Below are 19816 nucleotides of genomic sequence, written 5' to 3'. Positions count from 1 at the left end.
ACATCCGTCTGGAGGGTTCCAGGTCATTGCATTCTTCTGTCCTTTTTCCTGTTAAATATACGTACTGTTTGTCAATTAGAATGCTGCAGAATAGACGTCATAAAGGTTTCGTATGGATCCACATTAAGAATGGGGGAATTAAACTTTTATCAATTTGAAGAAGAGGCCTTTTAGGATGTTACTCTGCCCAACTTTTACAACTATGCAATCACACCACTGTAATGAATGAAGTACATTAGAACATGCTGATAACCTACAATCTCAAATTATAAAAAGGCTGGGGTGATATGGAAAATGCAGAAAATGCAGTGCTTCTTATATTTACTTTGACTTCTATTTCATTGCAGACTGTATAAACTCAGGATGTTTCCCATTTTGCCTGGTCAACATTTCATTTGTTAATATACATCCATTCCTGCATTTATGGCATGCAACACATTCCTAAAAAGTTGGGACACGAAAACATTGGTCAGTTCACAAGGTTTAATAATTGATTAAATGAAGCTGACCACACAAAACATGAAACATCTTCAGTTCATACACTGTCTGCAATTATATGGAAGTCAAGGAAAATGTGAGGATCACTGCATTTTTTTTTTTCCATTTTCCTTATTGTGAAAACCTTTCTGATTTGGGGCTGTAAATCAAGCCAAATGTAATCCAACAGCTGTTGAGGGGTAGAACCTGTTGTGTGATTGTTACCTGAGGAGGTGGGATCATCTGAGAAGTCGTGCAGCTCCTCAGGTGGGTCGCCGTAATACGAGTTGAACTTGTGACTGGACACAGCGGCCAGAACTGCACCCTGGGATACGGTGCAGGATGGACAAAAACAGTCACACCAACAGCCTAAACAGTGTGTGTCCATGCGTGGGTGTGTATCTGTTTGCAGTCAGGTCCATAAGTATTTGGGCAGTGACTATTTTTTTTTTTTTTTCCTTTTTGTTGCATAGACTTTCAGATTTATTTCAAGGTGTTTATGAAAAATGCCAGACTAAACATTTAGGAATTACAGACAATTTTATACACAGTTCTTCACTGAGTGACTGTGCAAAAAGGCCACAAGTGAAGGCTGTCGTGGGTGTCTTGGTGGCTTGCCTCAGTCTCCTTCATTGTTCCGTACAAAGGCCAGTAGCAAGCGAAGAGACAGGTACTATCGCGATGCACCGCTCTGCTGTGCATGTGCCACTGACGCTCGACATCAGCACGAACCATATTCAAATTCAATTGTGTAGAATACTTGCATGGCCAATAGAAATGAGGCATCAAGGCCAACATGGAAAACAACAAACTAAAGAATCTGATATGTGTCAGAGCAGAAAGAGAGCTCATGCTAGTTTTATAGAGTGGTTTTCCACAGAAAAATCCTTACATATATACATTCAGGTTTTTTTTTCTTTACCTAAATTTTAACGTTTGACTTGAAATAAGTATGTTTTGAAGTAAAGTTACAACATGGCTTGCAGACATCCATTATAGGACACCTATCAAGGAAAGTCAGAGAGCCCTTGGAAAATTGTGTATTTTAAACTTACTCTCACCTTTCAGGAAAAATACAAGAAAAATAATCATTTTCTCAATTTTCACCAGCCGTTGGTGCATAAGGTGGTTGTGGGGGGTGACATCCCTTTTTTGTATTTCTTAATGACTGATTAAGGCCAAAGACATATTCAGTAATTTGTTCATGTTGCCATCTCACTACTTGACTGAATAAATTGTTTCAATGTCCAAATACTTATGTTCCAGCTGTACAATCATTTCAGAATACCATGCATGAAAATATTTCAAATGACATGCAGTACATGTCATTTTATTTGTATAAAATAACTCTGTTAGTCTTCAGACAGTTGCACAGTGTGGAGGATGTGATGCTTTAATTACCAGGAATGTGGACATTTCTATTAACCGTCTGCTCCTGCAACTGAATTTTAACTAACATGGCTTAATGTGAAAATAAACAATAATTGAAATACTTTTGCTTTTATTTTTGTGATATAGATGTGATATGAAGTAGCCTGGCAAAATGACGCAGGCGAGGTCGCTGACCTTCAGCTTCCTCCTAGCGTTGAACTTCCTCAGCTGCTCCACCGTTTCAGGCAGGTGGATCTTGTACGCGTACCTGTCCCTCTCCTACAAACACAGCAAAAGATGAGTGCGATTAGCCAGAATCAATACAAAGGTGGGGACACCAGCCCACTCACAGCCACAGACTCTTTTCAGTCTTTTCAGGCAACGTGTAGTTGATGTGAAAGCAGGTCTGTGGTAGGATGCAGAAGAAACTGCTCCCGAGTCAGCATCAGTGACAAAGCAGACCACTGGCTGAAAGGTGACTGAACCAAAATGTATTTCATCACAACTAATACATAAGTCAACCCGAACTTTGGACATTCAAACATAACAAGCTGCTCAACTCAGCAAAAATCTAAAAAAGAAGCTCTATATTTTTAGAATGAGTCAAATTCAATTCATTGCACTTTTTGACCGTAAACAAGAAACTGGTATGTTTTTAAACCTTCAGCCAGGGGTGGTTGAGGGCCTCATAGACGGTAATTCTCTCGGCAGGATCCAACATCAGCATGCGTCTCACCAGGTCCTTAGCGCTCTCGGAAATATGGGCCCACTGGCGCGGGTTCATCTGGACAAACAAAGAGAAAAAGTGATGCTGTCAGAAGGACGGAGACAGACAGCTAGAACTGTTGTTGGCATGGAGAGGTTCATTTAGCAAAATTATTTTATATGTGCGTGCTTCTTATGTGGTATCAGTAAACCTCCCCTGCTAAAAACAAACAAAAGTGTGGAGTACGGCTTATGTTTAGACACGTTTTCACACAGGACTGCGGTTCTTTTTAACATCTCACTAAACATGAAGCTTGAAGCAGCAGAAGCTCAGAGTCTGCAGCATCAGTGTACAAACCCAAAAAGCCACAAACAAAAAAATGCTGAACTCGCACAGAGTCGCCGACGCTTCATGCATCACCTCTGACTAAAGGTCGTACTTTGTAAAGTAAGGTATTACACACTCTGTCAACATCAAAGCAGCAACAGGTGTGACATCACTGTATAAATGTTTATAAAGGTCACATCAAACACACAAAGGTCTGAATGATGACAAAAAACAAACAGGAAGTGGAGTCAGGGGTAAAATCCAGAGTTAACGGGCAAAGACCACAGAATCAGTGTATAGATACATATGTTTACATACACCACACATAAAAAAACCATTCAAACTCTATTTACTCCAAATACACTGCAAAACAAAGTAAAAACATAAGTAAAAAACAAAAAGCATTTCTGGGAAACTGTTCTTATTTTTTATCTAAAAAGGAAAACCCTCGTGGCAAGCAGGTTTTACACTCAAAGATGAAACCAATTTCAAGAAAATATATTTAACTTGGTTTTAATAAGATATTACAGTTAATATGGAGCAAGACTGTGCCACTTTCAAGGTACAACAATGGATTCATGAAATCTCAGCAGAGGAACAAGGGTTTTTTTTTTTTTTCTTTTTTGAAGAGTAAGACCACTTAACAAGAGTTCTATTTCATTCCTCCTGACCGCCAGAGGGCGGTGCTTTAGCACCTGGATAACAACATGTGCGCAGCACAGAGATCGAGAATATATACCAACAAAGTCACACCATTGAATGTGACCTGGGTGACGTCACTGGTTGTCTTTATATACCAGACGCACCCAGCGCTCGCTTCTTTTCTACATTCTCGCATTCTTAGAGGTTGAGAACGCATTTAGCTGCGATTGACGCTCTCGCTTGTAGCCTCGCAACCCACCTTCGGTTGGAGCTACGTGCACTGCACACGTCCTCCAGAGGCTGCGAGACACAGCTTCACCGTTTTTTGTATTCTTTGACATATGTTTTGCCCCTCCTGTCTTGGGATCGGACACCTGAGGGAAGCCCTGACTGGCGATGCCTGCCTTAATTGTGCCAGCATGCCACTGGCAGAGAGATCTGCTAGACTTGCGGCATTGGAAAGTGGAATATCTAGTGCGACTTTGGCCTCCAGCCCCAGGAAGGACCCAAAGCGCCGTAAACGCCCACATGCAAGAGCCCCTTCTGCTAAGAAGGTTACTCATGACCATGCTTTGGCTGAAAAGGTCGAAACGTTGACTTCTGAGTTTGCTTTGATTAAGTCCTTGCTTCTGAATCTACAGCCTAAGGCTGCAGTGACAGTTCCTGCTGTCCCTAATGAGGCTGATCAGACCAATGTAGTTACTCAGCAGGAGGACCATGTCGTGTCTATTGCTGCAACTGATTCCTTGTACATGACAAGTGATATAAACTGTGTGGAGGATGAGGATGAGAGGAGTCTTTCTCCAAGCCATTCATTAGTGGGCTCTCATACCTCCGAGGCAGAGTCCATGCCGCAAACCGAACCTGGACTATCCTTTGTCAAGCAAGCTGTTCAGTTGGCTTTATCCAGGCTTGGGGTCGACAATCCCCCTGCGGAAACCACTGCTTCAAGTGCCTTTTTCAAAGTCACTCAGAAGCCTGAGTTCAACGTTCCAGTTTCACAACCATATATCGAGGAGCTCCACCGATGTTGGGCGGACCCCAAATCATTGACCCATCTATCACAGGACTGCAGAGCCCTTAGCTCTATGTGTGATTCAGCGCAGTATGGTCTGAACCGTATGCCCGCCATTGACAGCATTATTGCGAACCTGGTTGTGGCTCCAGCTGATGCTGCTCGGCCGGATGCCCGCTGCCCACGCCCTCAGTGTAGGGTCACTGATGACCTCCTTACCAAAAGCTATGACATAGCTGCTCGCATCGGTCGCCTAGGCAACTCACTGTCCCATTTAGCCCTTGCCCTCTCAAAGTCTTTGAGGGAGGCAGAGGTTGATGATGCTACGCAAAGTCTTAGTGATGCCTCACTCCAAACCTTTGCTTATACGTCCAGAGAGCTTGGCAGACTGATGTCAACCCTTACCATCACTAGACATCAGGTGTGGCTTGCGCAGTCCCCCCTTTCCGAATCCTGCAGAGGCACACTCCGTTCGCTGCCGGTTCTTCCAGGCCAAGTATTTGGACCTGCGGCCCAACAAACTTTAGAGCGTGCTGTCGAGGCTAGTAAATCTCAGCAACACTTTGTTGACCTACACCGGTCTTCCAGACCTCAGCCAGTCAGACGTGCTACAGCTTTTCACTCTACATCCAGGCTTCCGCCGACTCCCAGAGCTGCACATGCTTTTGCAGTTGAGGGCCAGCTCTCCCAGCAGCCTGCCTTTCGTGAGCCTACGGGCAGACCCCCGAGAACTGAAAGGTTTCGCAGAGCTTCCAGTAATCGCACCCAGAGGTCGTCAGGGATGCGAGGCAGAGGTGGTCCGGTCTGACTGCCAATGTTTGGCCCTCAGCCGTTTTTCACAAAATCAACTCAGCCACTGGGAGGCTCAAGTTCAAGACCCATGGGTCATTTCAACCTTGTTCGAAGGTTACAGAATTCAGTTCGGATGTCGTCCTCCAAAGTTCAATGGGGTGAGGATGACTGTTGTTTCCAACTCGGTGCAGTCTGCTGCCCTACAACGGGAGATTTTGGAACTCCTGGAGAAGGGGGCCATAGAGCCAGTTCACAGATCAGACCAGCTCAGGGGGTTCTATTCAATTTACTTCCTTGTTCCAAAGAAGGATGGCGGCTTTCGTCCTATCCTCGATCTCCGACGTCTGAATCGTTATATCAAAGTACTGCAGTTTCACATGCTCCGCACAGTAGACGTCCTTTCAAACTATCACACCAGGAGACTGGTTCACAAGTGTCGACTTACAAGACGCCTATTTCCATGTGCCAGTGGCGCCTCACCACAGGCAGTTTCTCCGCTTTGCTTTCGAAGGTCAGGCATACCAGTTCAGGGTGCTTCCTTTCGGCCTCTCTCTTGCCCCTCGTACATTTACCAGATGTATGGCTGCAGCACTAGCCCCACTGCAGGCTCTTGGATTAAGAATCCTACCCTACTTAGACGATTGGCTTGTCTGCACTCCGACTCAGGAGCAGGCGCACCACGACACAGCTCTTCTACTGAACCATATCTCTCATTTAGGACTCACAGTGAACTTTGCAAAGAGTTCTCTTGTTCCCAGTCAACAAACGACCTTCATCGGCATTGCCATCAACTCCCTGACTATGACTGCATCGCCATCCCCGCAGAGAGTGGACGATGTAATTTGTCTCGTCTCACACATTCAACGGGCTGTGACGCTGCCTTTTGGTTTGCTGCTCCAGTTGATGGGCAAATTGACTGCAGTGTCGCTAGTGGTACCTTTGGGACTTCTGTTCTTACGTCCCCTACAGGTTTGGATCAACAACCTAGGCCTCAACTCGAAGTTGCATCAGCACAGGCTTGTATGACTCTCCAACCAGTGCCTTCTGCACCTCAAACCCTGGGGGAACGTAGACTTCATCTGCAAGGGTGTCCCTCTAGGCTCTGTTCCTTCTCGCCGAGAGGTGGTTGTTACAGATGCATCACTCAAAGGTTGGGGGGCCGTGTGGAATCACATGATGGTGAGGGGTGTCTGGAGTCCCCAGGAGAGACTCCAACACATAAACGTGCTGGAGCTTCGTGCTGTGCGACTGGCTCTCAAGCATTTCCTCCCAGCCCTGAGAGGAAGACATTTTCTTGTCCGGTCGGACAACACGTCAACAGTCTATCACATAAACCATCAGGGGGGCACCAGGTCCAATCACTCATTGGCAGAAACTCGGAAGCTTCTCTTATGGGCGTTGCCTCGCCTTCAGAGTGTCAGAGCAGTTCATCTGCCCGGTGTACAGAACAGCGCAGCGGTTTTACTCTCCAGACAGAAACCACCACCGGGAGAGTGGAGACTGAACCCGATTGTGGTCCAAATGATCTGGCAGAAATATGGTGCAGCGGAAGTGTACCTTTTCGCTTCAAGCACCTCGACACATTGCCCACGATGGTACTCCCTCTTGGAACCAGACAGCCCGCTGGGGCAGGATGCATTGGCTCACCCGTGGCCGGATTGCCTCCTTTATGCCTTCCCTCCTCTCCCGCTGCTGATGTTGACACTGCACAGGATAGATCAGAGCAGCCACAGGGTGCTGCTGGTTGCTCCATTCTGGCCTGGGAGGATTTGGTTTCCCATGATTCACAAACTCCTCGAGGGAGAACCTTGGGCTCTCCCGGAGAGGAAGGATTTGTTGTCAAAGCTACAGGGGAGGATTTGACAGTCTCACCCAGAACGCCTTCAACTGTATGTGTGGCCGTTGAGGGGCCAGACTCCTTGTTAAGTTCTTGTGACCAGGCTGTTGTTCAGACTATTCTTAATTCACGTGCTGCTTCTACCAGGGCTTTGTATGACAACAGATGGAAGCTGTTTGCGCGGTGGTGTGAGAAACAAAAGTTAGACCCGGAGCATTGCCCTGTGCCTATTCTCCTCACACATTTACAAGAACTGCTGGAGAAAGGACATTCTGTTGCTACCTTGAAGGTTTATGTTGCTGCAATCTCTGCCCGGCACGTCTACGTTGATGGCCGGTCAGTGGGTTCACACCTCTTAGTGTGTCGTTTTTTGAAAGGTGCTCTACATTTGCGGCCTCCAAGGCTTGCACGCGTACCTTCATGGGACTTTCCTCTAGTCCTGGAAGGTTTAAGCTTATCCCCTTTCGAACCAGTTGAAAGTGCTGATCTTAAATGGGTGTCAGTGAAGACTGCCTTTCTACTTGCACTGTCTTCGGCTAAGCGGGTGGGAGAGCTCCATGCCGTCCATTTTACCCAATCCGTCCATTTTACCCAGGACAATTTCAACTTTTCATGTTAACCAGCCAGTTTCCTTGGCTGTGTATGTCCCGCATTCTGATCCAGGATTATCTGTTTCAGGTTCCCTGTGTCCTGTCCGAATGTTGAAGCATTGAAGCCAGTTTTACACCCAGGTTTGTTGCTGTCTGTGTCAGATACTGACTCATGGGACCCAGATCAACACTGATTTTGGAAGTGTCACTAGGTCCAAACAGCAACACCTCAGTCTTTTTATCATTCAGGTGTAGAAAATGTATGGACAACCATGCCTTAATGTCACCAATGCACTCTAGGAGATGGTTCGCAGAGTATGCATTTTGTTGCTTCAGTGGCAGATAAATTTGACAGTCATCAGCATAAAAATGAAAAGAGATATCATGTCTCCTAAAAATTGATCCCATTGGGAGTAGATTTAAAGAAAAAAGAAGCGGACCAAGTATGGAGCCTTGAGGCACCCCACATGTAAGTGGCGCTGCACAAGCTTCAACAGCTCCAATACGGACACAAAAACTTCTCTGTGATAGGTAGGATCTAAACCAGTCTAAAACCACACCCGTAATGCCCACCCAGTTTTCCAGGCGAGACAAGAGGATCTGAAGGTCCACTGTATCGAAGGCCGCTGTTAGATCCAACAGGACCAAAACAACACAGTGACCATAATCAGTAGCTACACAAATGTCATTAAAAACCCGCAACAGTGCCGACTCAGTACTGTGACAGGATTTAAAACCACACTGAAACAACTCCAAGGTGTCATGATTATTCAGAAAAGAACTCAACTGGCACTATACAATTTTCTCCAAAGTTTTAGAGAGAAAAGGAAGTTTGGAAATTGGCCTAAAATTAGAACGTTCAGAAGAATCTAAGCCAGATTTCTTAATAAGTGGAGTCACCACTGCATTCTTGAAATTGGTAGGCACTATACCATTAACCAAACTCCCATTAATAATATTCAATACAAATGGTGCCAATATGGAAAAACCCTCTTTAAAAAGACGAGGTGGCAAGGGGTCATTTGGAGAACCAGCAGGCTTCATATGATCAATAATATCTCTCAAAGACGGCAAACTGACAGACTCAAACTGGTCAAAAACAGCAGAGCATGTCACAGAGATAGAAGGGTCATAAGCAGGAGAACTAATGAGGGCCCTGATACCACCAAACTTTTTAAGAAAAAAAACTCATAAAATTCTCACACAATTCAGTGGAGCTCTTCTTTTCTTTTCTTTTCTTGGCTGTGTATGTCCCGCATTCTGATCCAGGATTATCTGTTTCAGGTTCCCTGTGTCCTGTCCGAATGTTGAAGCAGTACATTAGTGCGACTGCCGGGATCCGGAAAACGGATGCCCTGTTTGTGTGTTACGGTGATCACAAAAGAGGCTGTGCTGTCTCAAAGCAGCGACTCTCGCATTGGGTCGTGGATGCCATTTTACAAGTATACAGGTCCAGAGGTCTTCAGCCTCCTAAGGTTACGTGCCATTCCACCAGCGGGGTGTCCACCTCCTGGGCTGCACTGAGAGGTGTCCCTTTGAGTGATATTTGTGCTGCTGCTATGTGGGCTTCGTCCTGTACCTTCGCCCGCTATTACAGACTGAATGTGGCCGCTCCTCCTGCGGTGACTTCGGCAGTGTTGTCTGCGTCCACTCCCCACTGCTGATGCGAGGTGAGTGTGACTCTTCGTGACCTTGTTGGTATTAAGTCATCCAGGTGCTAAAGCACCGCCCTCTGGCGGTCAGGAGGAATGAAATAGAACGAGAGTTACGAATGTAACTACGGTTCTATGAATTCCGGATGACCGCCAGAGTTGCTTGTCACTCAGTCTTGCGAGTTCATTCCGAAAAGAAGCGAGCGCTGGGTGCGTCTGGTATATAAAGACAACCAGTGACGTCACCCAGGTCAAATTCAATGGCGTGACTTTGTTGGTATATATTCTCGACCTCTGTGCTGCACACATGTAGTTATCCAGGTGCTAAAGCACCGCCCTCTGGCGGTCAGGAGGAATGAAATAGAACATTTGTTCTAAAAGTCCAACAGAAGCTCAGTATCACAATGGAAAAATATAAGTGCATTGCCCTGCTTGCGTTTTGTTGCTTATGTTCCCGAAAATATCAAGCTACAAGGAAATTTATGTTAATTCAGAAGTAAAATGTTTAACAAATCAAGTTCATTTTATTAAAAGATTAAATTAGCAAAACTATGTAAACATTTTACTGGTGTGGCCACATCTGGGTCAAAAGCATAAAGTTAAACAAATGCTTGAGCAGAAACAACTGTAGCAGCTAGCAGCTAGTAAGGAGTAGCCAGGGACTGAATGACGTCCCACAATGCCAAACCTAACAGATGGCAGGTTCTGGTTTTATGTAATGAAATTATCTGTTAGATGTTGACTCGTGTTGTGAATCTTGGCGTTGCTGTCAGTGCAGCGATGACAGCTCTTGATGTTAACGGTTGTCCAAATCCAATTTTTCTGCAGACATCTATATGATTTTTACCATCTTCTACTAAATTCTACATACTTGTTAAATTAAATTTAAAAAAAATGCTAATATTTTATCCTACACCATCTGCTAAAAAAAAAAAAAAACACCAACCTTCACAACTGTACACACATCTGAAAAAACCTGGTGACTGCTGAATGTGAAGTAACGCAGCTACGTTCTATGATGCACACCGCTCCACCCACACTGGAAATGCTGCGGCACTACCCCAAGCATTTCTCTGATGTTGCTGTGATCTTTAGATAAGAGATGCAGCTTTGGTGTCATGATGAACATATTCAGAGCAGAAACCGCTGCACAGCGTGACAAACACACCTTGTATCTCCCCTTGATGATGGCCTCAAACAGGCGTTCCTTGGTGCCGTAGAAAGGCAGACAGCCAGAGAGGAGGATGAACAGGATGACTCCACATCCCCAAACATCCACCGGTTTGCCGTACGGCTCCCGTTTCACCACCTCTGGAGCCATGAAGTGCGGAGTACCCACTCGACCTGAAGTTAAAAGGAAGAGAGTCACGTGGAGCCAATGGGTGGAAAACAGTCACAGTTAATACAAGTACGCAAAAAGTAAGGATAAATATGTTTGAGAGTCAAATGTTCCAGAGGCATGCTACCACCACAATGGTTTAAAGGGAAAATGCCAGGATCTTTTAACCTAGGGTCTACTTTTTACCAAAAGGAGTCCCTCATCAACAATCGACTTGTTAATGACTTAGTGGCATAGTTGAACAGGAAAGCAGCTATGGTAAGCGGCTATCTGTATCATCAATTGTTTTGAAAAATTTTCTTTACATTTACAGAGATAAACATCCATATGCTCTAAGGACAGCTTCGGCTTTTCAGTAACGGCAACAAGTGGTCCAGTTTGAGTACTTTTTTTTAGCTTGCTTCATAGCCTTACATTAAAGGTACTTGTTTAGGCCGTGACACTGTTTGCGTTTCAAATCAATACTGAACTATTGAAATAATTTTTTGTCACAAGTAAAGACATGAATAGAAAAAAATGTCTAAAAATATATTCAACATGGGTTCAACATTCCCACATTACATTTAAGGGCAACTATGTACAAAATACATCACAGAGCATTTACAAAGACTGGCTTAGTTGTAGCTGTTTTTTGTTTGTTTGTTTTTGTAAGCATTGTTAATTCTGTACACTTTGTTCTCTGGGAATCTTATGTACAGCTTGTGGCTGTATAGTCAATTATGTTATTCTGTCATTGCACACAATGAGCAATATTCATGCATTGTCTCCGGCGCAATTTTGCTGTTATAAATTACTGCATGTTCTGCCAATAATCAAAGCAGATGGCTACCCCACTGAGCCTGGCCTGCTCGTGGTTTCTTCCTGTAAAGTAAAAAGAAATAGGGAGTTTGTCAGTGTTTCTCCTAAAAAAAAAAAGAAGAAAGAAAAGAAAGAAATCTGGCCTGATGGTACTTACAAATTAACAAATTAAGTAAAATTACAAAAAAAGCTAAAAAAAAAAAAATCATTCACATCGTCAAGCGTACAGTGTGAAAAGATGTGAGGCAGTGACAAATGTGAAAGTAAAATAAACGTGACAAAATTATCATGCAGGCCATGTTAAAGAATTTTTAAAAATTCATACTTTTTTTATTCATGACACTTTTCCATCAGAAACACATATCTAGTATAAAACAGGTGCTATTAAGAAAGAATTCCATAGTCACCATATAACGCACAAACAGCGAGTGAGCATTTAATGAAAAACGTTGTTTGCAGTGCTACATACAGCCCCTGGCAAAAATTATGGAATCACCGGCCTTGGAGGATGTTCATTCAGTTGTTTAATTTTGTAGAAAAAAAGCAGATCACAGACATGACACAAAACTAAAGTCATTTCAAATGGCAACTTTCTGGCTTTAAGAAACACTATAAGAAATCAGGAAAAATAATTGTGGCAGTCAGTAATGGTTACTTTTTTAGACCAAGCAGAGGGAAAAAAATATGGACTCACTCAATTCTGAGGAATAAATTATGGAATCACCCTGTAAATTTTCATCCCCAAAACTAACACCTGCATCAAATCAGATCTGCTCATTAGTCTGCATGTAAAAAAGGAGTGATCACACCTTGGAGAGCTGTTGCACCAAGTGGACTGACATGAATCATGGCTCCAACATGAGAGATGTCAATTGAAACAAAGGAGAGGATTATCAAACTCTTAAAAGAGAGTAAATCATCACGCAATGTTGCAAAAGATGTTGGTTGCTCACAGTCAGCTGTGTCTAAACTCTGGACCAAATACAAACAACATGGGAAGGTTGTTAAAGGCAAACATACTGGTAGACCAAGGAAGACATCAAAGTGTCAAGACAGAAAACTTAAAGCAATATGTCTCAAAAATTTAAAATGCACAACAAAATAAATGAGGAACGAATGGGAGGAAACTGGAGTCAACGACCGAACTGTAAGAAAACGCCTAAAGGAAATGGGATTTACACACAGAAAAGCTAAACGAAAGCCATCATTAACACCTAAACAGAAAAAAACAAGGTTACAATGGGCTAAGGAAAAGCAATCGTGGACTGTGGATGACTGGATGAAAGTCATATTCAGTGATGAATCTCGAATCTGCACTGGGCAAGGTGATGATGATGGAACTTTTGTTTGGTGCCGTTCCAATGAGATTTATAAAGATGACTGCCTGAAGAGAACATGCAAATTTCCACAGTCACTGATGATATGGGGCTGCATGTCAGGTAACGGCACTGGGGAGATGGCTGTCATTACATCATCAATAAATGCACAAGTTTACGTTGATATTTTGGACACTTTTCTTATCCCATCAATTGAAAGGATGTTTGGGGATGATGAAACCATTTTTCAAGATGATAATGCATCTTGCCATAGAGCAAAAACTGTGAAAACATTCCTTGCAAAAAGACACATAGGGTCAATGTCATGACCTGCAAATAGTCCGGACCTTAATCCAATTGAAAATCTTTGGTGGAAGTTGAAGAAAATGGTCCATGACAAGGCTCCAACCTGCAAAGCTGGTCTGGCAACAGCAATCAGAGAAAGCTGGAGCCAGATTGATGAAGAGTACTGTTTGTCACTCATTAAGTCCATGCCTCAGAGACTGCAAGCTGTTATAAAAGTCAGAGGTGGTGCAACAAAATACTAGTGATGTGTTGGAGAGTTCTTTTGTTTTTCATGATTCCATAATTTTTTCCTCAGAATTGAGTGAGTCCATATTTTTTTTCCCTCTGCTTGGTCTAAAAAAGTAACCCTTACTGACTGCCACAATTTTTTTTCCTGATTTCTTATGGTGTTTCTTAAAGCCAGAAAGTTGCTATTTGAAATGACTTTAGTTTTGTGTCATGTCTGTGATCTGCTTTTTTTCTACAAAATTAAACAACTGAAAGAACATCCTCTGAGGCTGGTGATTCCATAATTTTTGCCAGGGGTTGTATATTCCAGGAGAGAGAAGGTGTAGGACAATGTTCTACTTTTGTTATCTCAATATGAGTCACAATATGCCAAACAGATGTCAGACTATGATGACTGACACCTCCTAACTTTAACTGACGCCAGACAGAAGGTTGTTTAATGGGGAGTTTTTACCCTGTGATGCTGTCAGAGTAACAGTAAAATCTTTTTCCTCCTGTGTTTTGTCAAACACATCTCTTCTTTCACTGGTTAACAACTGAAAAACTTAATCAGCTCATCTACTTGAGGACATACTCAGAGTCTAAGTATCTCAATAAACACTTTAAAATGCATACCAACAACCAAAGCGCTGCCCACAACAAGAACAGGCAAGTTAAAATAAATAAATAAGTAAATAAATAAACCATAGCTAAAAGCAGAAACACTAAAAAAAAAAAAAAAAAATGTCAAACTGCATTAAAAGCCAAAGAGAAGAAATGTGTTTTAAGAGAAGATTTAAAAGCAGAGAGAAAATCAGCCTGCCTAATGTGCAAAGGAAGATCATTCCACAGTTTTGGGGCAACGACTGAAAAAGCTCGGTCACCTCTACGCTTCCTCTTTGACCTTGGGATAACCAACAGTGACAAATCAGCTGACCTGAGTGAGCGTGAAGGGACGTATAAATGGAGCAGGTCAGACAGATATAGCGGGGCAAAGCCATGAAGACATTTAAAAACAAATAAAAGAATTTTAAAATCAATTCTAAAATGAAATGGGAGCCAATGAAGTGAGGCCAAAACCGGTGTAATGTGCTTGCACCTTCTAACACCAGCATTCTGCACCATCTGTAGGTGAGTAAGCAGAGTCTGATTCAGCCCAATATAAAGTGCATTGCAATAGTCAAGGCGATTAGTGATAAAAGCATGGATTAAAATCTCAAAATGATGCCGTGAAAGAAATCGCTTCACCTTGGCCAGCTGTCTAAGCTGATAGAAACTAGACTTGACTACTGACCTAATCTGAGCATCGAATTTATGATCACTGTCCAGTTTTACACCCAGGTTTGTTGCTGTCTGTGTCAGATACTGACTCATGGGACCCAGATCAACACTGATTTTGGAAGTGTCACTAGGTCCAAACAGCAACACCTCAGTCTTTTTATCATTCAGGTGTAGAAAATGTATGGACAACCATGCCTTAATGTCACCAATGCACTCTAGGAGATGGTTCGCAGAGTATGCATTTTGTTGCTTCAGTGGCAGATAAATTTGACAGTCATCAGCATAAAAATGAAAAGAGATATCATGTCTCCTAAAAATTGATCCCATTGGGAGTAGATACAAAGAAAAAAAGAAGCGGACCAAGTATGGAGCCTTGAGGCACCCCACATTTAAGTGGCGCTGCACAAGATTCAACAGCTCCAATACGGACACAAAAACTTCTCTGTGATAGGTAGGATCTTAACCAGTCTAAAACCACACCCGTAATGCCCACCCAGTTTTCCAGGTGAGACAAGAGGATCTGAAGGTCCACTGTATCGAAGGCCGCTGTTAGATCCAACAGGACCAAAACAACACAGTGACCATAATCAGTTTGGAAATTGGCCTAAAATTAGAACGTTCAGAAGAATCTAAGCCAGATTTCTTAATAAGTGGGGTCACCACTGCATTCTTGAAACTGGTAGGCACTATACCATTAACCAAACTCCCATTAATAATATTCAATACAAATGGTGCCAATATGGAAAAAGCCTCTTTAAAAAGACGAGGTGGCAAGGGGTCATTTGGAGAACCAGCAGGCTTCATATGATCAATAATATCTCTCAAAGACAGCAAACTGACAGACTCAAACTGGTCAAAAACAGCAGAGCATGTCACAGAGATAGAAGGGTCATAAGCAGGAGAACTAATGAGGGCCCTGATACCACCAACCTTTTTAAGAAAAAAACTCATAAAATTCTCACAATTCAGTGGAGCTCTCCAGACAATCCATTTGTGGTGCACTTAAAACAGAATTTACAATCTTAAAAAGAACATGAGGATTATGACAGTTCGAAGCAATAACATCAGAAAAGTACTGAAATTTAGCAGCCTTCATAGTTTTCTGATAAAAACGCCAACAGTCACGCAGTAACTGGAAGGACAACTGAGATCTGTCCTATTTCCACTTTCGCTCAGCTCTCCTACACTCGCGCCTGACAGTGCGTGTAACATCATTCATCCAAGGCTCAGATCGATGTTTGGAAGATCTAAGTTTCAATGGAGCTACAGTATCTAAGTCTGACAGATCAAGTTGAATTCAGAGGTGAAGGAGTCAACATCTAAATTAAAGTTGAGATACTCAGAAGAGCTGATCACAGCACTAAGAGCAGTGGAGAACTGAGCAGCAGTGGAAAAATTAAGAACATGACAGCGCTGAGTAGGAGCACAAGATGTCACCATATGACAAAACGGAGGCATGTCAAAAACTATAGGCATATGGTCTGAGAAAGCAGCATCATAAACCTCTAAATTAGAAACAGTAAAACCATAAGTTAAAACAAGATCAAGAATGTGCCCATGTTCCTGTGTCGGACTAGACACATACTGCACAAAATTAAAAGAATCAATCAAATCTAAAAAATCACTGGCCAGCGGCTTCAGAGGACAGCATACATGAATATTAAAATCACCAACTATTAAAATCCGATCATAGTTTGGCATTATTTGTGACAGAAAATCGGCAAAATCACTGATAAAATCTTTGTTATACTTAGGGGGTCTGTAAACAACAGCGCACAACACCGGGAGGTCAGAGCGAAGTTCAAATAAGTGAGACTCAAAGCTGGAATAAGATGTTGCCATACTGACCCGTTTACACTTATATTGTTCTTTGTAAAGAGTCGCAGTGCCTCCGCCACGTCCTGACGTTCTTGGAGAGTTAAAATACGTGCAGTCGGGTGGCATAAGTATCAACTGGATGCAGTGTACATTTACTGAGTGTATGTCTTCACAGGAAAGCTACCACAAACCACATCATCATGAGATCATCACTAAGCAATGAAAAGATCACCACAAGTCACCACAATACAGAAATGCCTTGGGCTCTAGATGGCAATCGCCAAAGCAGACGACTGGTCCATTTTCACCTCTCAAAAATCACCAGGTGAAACGTGGGCACCCCCTTGGGCTTCTTCAGCTGCTGCGGTCCTCAACACTGAGGCACAACATTAAAATGAATAAATAACCACTCGCTCATGGGTAGCCCCTGAGTTTGAAGATGATCATTTCCCAGCAGCAGTAGCAGCAGCAGCAGCAGCTGTGTGTGTGTCCTGCTGCAGTGAGGACAGCTACATCTGGTAGCAAGAGGAGGCTTAGGCAAAGTTCTGGACTTTATTTTTCTGTCTTGTTTTGCACTCGTTTTTCCTGGATTACACGGTGGGTTAGTGGTTAGCACTGTTGCCTCACAGCAAGAAGGTCATGGGTTCAATTCCCGTGGCCTTTCTGCGTGGAGTTTGCATGTTCTCCCTGTGTGTGCGTGGGTTTCCTCCGGGTGTTCCGGTTTCCTCCCACATCCAAAGACATGCGGGTTAGGTGGATTGCAATCTCTAAATTGTCCGTAGGTGTGTGTGTGGGTGTGTCTGTCTTTGTTTGTCTGTTTGTGGCCCTGCGACAGACTGGTGTCCTGTCCTTGGTGTACCCCGCCTCGCGCTCTATGTGACTGTTGGGATAGGCTCCAGCCCCCCGCGACCCTTAATTGGACTAAGCGGTAGAAGATGAATGAATGAATGAATGAATGAATGAATGAATGAATGAATGTTTAAAGTGAACCACTCCATCAGGAATGAGGGCAAGTGTGTTTCATCTGTTAACGGCAATGTTCCCGGGTGAATATACATCTTTCTTTGATTTCTGAGCTGATTCCAAAACAATCATAAGGTCGTCAACTGTCACCACAGTTGCAGCGTCTCCTCATGAAGACGCTTCAGGATGGTGATGAATTTCTCAGGAGCAGCTGAAAGCTCCAAGAATTTGAAGAAACAGTCAAAAAGGCCTTATGGAGATCTGTACACACCAGGCAAAGTGGTATCTTTGTTCTCAGCACTTCAGGAGGAGTTGGTGGGTAAAGAAAATCCAATCTGTTGTCCAGTATGATGGTTGGAATCCATCTTGATTTGTTGGAAGCATCTTTTTGGCTGCAGGTTTGAGGAAACTATCAACTATCTTTGCTATACGAGGTCTGTTAGAAAAGTATCGGACCGTTTTATTTTTTTCAAAAACCATATGGATTTGAATCACGTGTGATTGCATCAGCCAAGCGTGAACCTTCGTGCGCATGCGTGAGTTTTTTCACGCCTGTCGGTTGCGTCATTCGCCTGTGAGCAGGCTTTGAGTGAGCACTGGTCCACCCCTCTCGTCGTTAAGGAAATGGCGGAATGATTTGGAGCTTTGCTGCATCAATTTTTCCTGAAACTGTGAGAGACCTCCAGGTGGACACCATTCGGAAAATTAATATGGCTTTCAGGGACGATTTTATGGGGATTACACAGATTAAAGAGTGTTCCAGCCGGTTTAAAGACCGCCCACAGCGTCTGAGAGCGCGGCGCGCTCCGATCGACAGGCTCAAACCCCGCTGAAACAACCAGATCATTTCCAACGTGAAGGATTTGTTGATCTGGGACTTCGTCTGACTTTCACAAAAAGGCAGAAGGCGTGGACATCAGCACTTTTTCAGCACATTCCACTGTTACAGGAGTTTTTTTTTCATGGAAAAAGAAACAGATGAATGCGCCACCGTGCCGCTCATGGCGCGGGACAAAACCACCTCCGTGTTGGTCTCTCAAGACGGTTTTCAGACAGCTTCCGGTTGCTTTTCAGTCGTGTGAATATCCGAGAAATTGAGCATGAGCTGAACATGCCCCAATATGTCCTGTGAGGCTTCATCACGGCGTTGCTTTGTGCCATGCGGCTCCGCCGCGATGCGCGGAATTCCTTCGCACGTCTGTCTCAATGTGCCGAAAAAGTGCTGATGTCCACGTCTTCCGCAATTCCTGTGCTAGTCAGACGACATACCGGATCAAGACAGGGTCCAGTTTAGAAATGAACTGGCACATTCCATTGTTACAGGAGTTTTTGTCATGGAAAGAGGAGCAGAGGAATCCCACGCGTCGCGGCGGAGCCGCATGGCGCAAAGCAACGCTGTGATGAAGCCTCACAGGACATGTTGGGGCATGTCCAGCTCATGCTCAATTTCTCGGATATTCACATGACTGAAAAGCAACCGGAAGCTGTCTGAAAACCACCTGAAAGCCGTCCTGAGAGACCAACACGGAGGCAGTTTTGTCCCGCGCCATGAGCGACACGGTGGTGCATTCATCCACTTCTTTTTCCATGAAAAAAAACTCCTGTAACAGTGGAATGTGCCGAAAAAGTGCTGATGTCCACGCCTTCTGCCTTTTTGTGAAAGTCAGATGACATCCCGGATCAACAAAGCCTTCACGTTGGAAATGATCTGGTTCTTTCAGCGGGGTTTGAGCCTGTCGATCGGCTGGAGCACTCCTTAATCTGTGTAATCCCCATAAAATCATTCCTGAAAGCCATATTAATTTTCCAAATGGTGTCCACCTGGAGGTCTCTCACAGTTTCAGGAAAAAATTGACGCAGCAAAGCTCCAAATCGTTCAGACATTTCCTTAACGACGAGAGGGGTGGACCAGTGCTCACTCAAAGCCTGCTCACAGGCGAATGACGCAACCGACAGGCGTGAAAAAACTCACGCATGCGCACGAAGGTTCACGCTTGGCTGATGCAATCACACGTGATTCAAATCCATATGGTTTTTGAAAAAAATAAAACGGTCCGATACTTTTCTAACAGACCTCGTATAGCAAAGATAGTTGATAGTTTCCTCAAACCTGCAGCCAAAAAGATGCTTCCAACAAATCAAGATGGATTCCAACCATCATACTGGACAACAGATTGGATTTTCTTTACCCACCAACTCCTCCTGAAGTGCTGAGAACAAAGATACCACTTTGCCTGGTGTGTACAGATCTCCATAAGGCCTTTTTGACTGTTTCTTCAAATTCTTGGAGCTTTCAGCTGCTCCTGAGAAATTCATCACCATCCTGAACCGACAGGCGTGAAAAAACTCACGCATGCGCACGAAGGTTCAAGCTTGGCT

At 43.7% G+C, this 19816-nt stretch overlaps 1 protein-coding gene across 10 annotated transcripts in view; it reads right to left on the bottom strand.

Moving 5' to 3' along the window:
* Nucleotides 1-19816, bottom strand: part of LOC117514813 (peripheral plasma membrane protein CASK-like) — a 161509-nt gene that overhangs the window by 37471 nt on the left and 104222 nt on the right. For all 10 annotated transcript variants that reach the window (XM_034175423.1, XM_034175443.1, XM_034175461.1 and 7 more), the window contains exons 7-10: nt 10578-10753; nt 2510-2632; nt 2044-2127; nt 703-802 (exon numbers count right to left, since the gene is read on the bottom strand). In XM_034175423.1, the coding sequence (XP_034031314.1) occupies nt 703-802; nt 2044-2127; nt 2510-2632; nt 10578-10753 (483 nt within the window). The remainder of the gene's footprint in view (nt 1-702; nt 803-2043; nt 2128-2509; nt 2633-10577; nt 10754-19816) is intronic.

This window comes from Thalassophryne amazonica, chromosome 1, assembly GCF_902500255.1.
Source record: "Thalassophryne amazonica chromosome 1, fThaAma1.1, whole genome shotgun sequence".
NCBI lineage: Eukaryota > Metazoa > Chordata > Actinopteri > Batrachoidiformes > Batrachoididae > Thalassophryne > Thalassophryne amazonica.
Note: the sequence above shows the minus strand (reverse complement) of the source record. Positions and strands in the feature narration are given on the sequence as shown.